General features: G+C 36.3%; 1 protein-coding gene across 1 annotated transcript in view; it reads left to right on the forward strand.

Moving 5' to 3' along the window:
* Window positions 1-2,049, forward strand: part of LOC101849264 (uncharacterized transporter slc-17.2) — a gene marked incomplete in the record, with an annotated part of 21,209 nt that overhangs the window by 15,546 nt on the left and 3,614 nt on the right. Inside the window, 2 exon segments of the mRNA XM_013087157.2 lie at window positions 580-729; window positions 1,749-1,881. Coding sequence (XP_012942611.1) covers window positions 580-729; window positions 1,749-1,881 — 283 coding nt within the window.

A 2,049-nucleotide genomic window follows, 5' to 3' on the forward strand; every position in this document is an offset into this window, starting at 1 on the left:
CCCCCCCCCCCCATGAGTTTACAAACCATAATCTGCGAGTGTATTTCTTTTTTTCCCCGTGCTATATTGAGAAAGCCAGGTTTTTAAAAAATCAGTAAACTTTATCAGGAGACCCTTCAGGCAAGTTGGATGGATGAAGATCGTTGTTCTTGAAAAGTAGAATTAAAAATTACTTAAATGTATTGATAATCTCCTTTTCAGGTGGCATTGGCATTATATTCTCTATAGCATGGTTCCTGTTGATTAGGGAGAGGCCAACAGAGCACAAAAGAATCTCCATCGCAGAAAGAGATTATATCCTTCGGAACATAGAGGACCATGAAAGCAAACAGAAGGTAGATCTAGTGTGAACATTTTGTTTAAGTCAATGGCATTTTATGGTACTTCTGAATAGTGTCCATGGCAATTGGATGTTATCTGTAACACTATTGCTCGTCGTCAGAATGATTGATTTGATTACCGTGATGGCTTTTACTTCATTTTAAGTGTCTATAGTATTAAAACAAACATCTAGGTCAATTAAGAATTTACTCAGTGCACCTTTCCATAAACTCTTTTCTTGTTTTTCTTTGATTTCAGTCACTGAAGATGCCCTTGGGTAAAATCCTCACGTCCATGCCGGTGTATGCAATCATAGTCTCTGGGTTTACTGTTGATTTCAGCGGGATGCTGTTCTATCTGTATATACCATTGTATCTCTCTGAAGTCATGTTCTTCGATGTGTCATCGGTGAGTTTATAAGCATGATAAGGTTTCCGCAATATAATGTCAAGAAAACAAAGCTTAATATACTTTGATATTGGGGTTCTTTTGCCCTCGATTTTATTTTATCTTATATCTTTGCTGAGTGTAAACACATTTAAATGAACATCACAAAATCATAAGGAACTAATGTCGACATTAGAGCCATATTATTAAATAATCTATATATACTATGTGGCTTTAATAAGCAGAAAACACCTAGGTAAAAAAGAGTTACTGGTAACGTTATAGTTCTCAGTGCAAACTTTTCTGAAATCGTCAGTCGAACCAAAAGGAAGGCAGCAGTCTTAATTCCATGGGTCACACAAATATATGTCAGCTCTTTTGGCAGATTTGATCATAACCATTTGGACTTTCTTGAAGTTTGGTTTGTTCAAGGAGTTTCAGATCAATCTGTGGCAGCTCGGCCAGCCCGTCTAGTTAAATGTGTACTTCATAATAAGATGCCTGGATTCTTCTTCAAGTTGTTACTATGTGTTTTTGTGAAGGGGATAAATCTATGCCGGCCAGAGACATTTGGTTGTTATACGCAGACGACAAGTGTTTTGGTATTGGAAAAGGGATATTATTTTAGCTAACGTACCAATCCGTCTGCTGGAATATTGTATCCTTTTCTAGCTGGAATGGCCCCGAATGACAGACCATTATTTTTTATGTAATTGTTTTCACACCATTATCAACACAAGTTAGGTCATTTAGGAGAAGGGCTTCTAACACTACTTGTCAGAGGCCCACTTCTTAAATGGTCTAAATTGTGTTGGTCGGGTGAAGAATAACTACAACCACACAATCAATACAATTAAAGCTACGGTTAGAAATGTAGGAAGACATAATATTAATCATTTTATTTATTCAGTTTTTATTTTTAAAATGTTCAGACTTGTTAGTGTCGTTTCTCATTTGAATCTTACAAAAATATTGCTTCTAATTTTTGACAATAACTGTTCTCAATTCAAGTCAAATGAATTCTAAACTTGTGTCCACAGAATGGGCTTACAGCTTCGCTGCCCTTCATTTTCCAGTTTATTCTACAAATCGTCACTGGAAGCATTGCTGATGCAGTTGTTCAAAGGACACAGTTATCTATTTCCATAGCCAGGAAACTGTTTGATGCTGTTGGTATGCATTGAATTTATTCGTTTCGTTTATAACATGTTAACCTTATTTTTTCTTCAATCAACAGCTCGTTTTTGTGTGCAGGAAACTTGGCATCATTCAAGCGCTTAGGTAGACATTTTGAGCAATATTATTAGACTTTGTGACCAGAAAAGAAGTTTAAGGGGAGGG

The sequence above is a fragment of the Aplysia californica genome, unplaced genomic scaffold (genome assembly GCF_000002075.1).
Source record: "Aplysia californica isolate F4 #8 unplaced genomic scaffold, AplCal3.0 scaffold00020, whole genome shotgun sequence".
NCBI lineage: Eukaryota > Metazoa > Mollusca > Gastropoda > Aplysiida > Aplysiidae > Aplysia > Aplysia californica.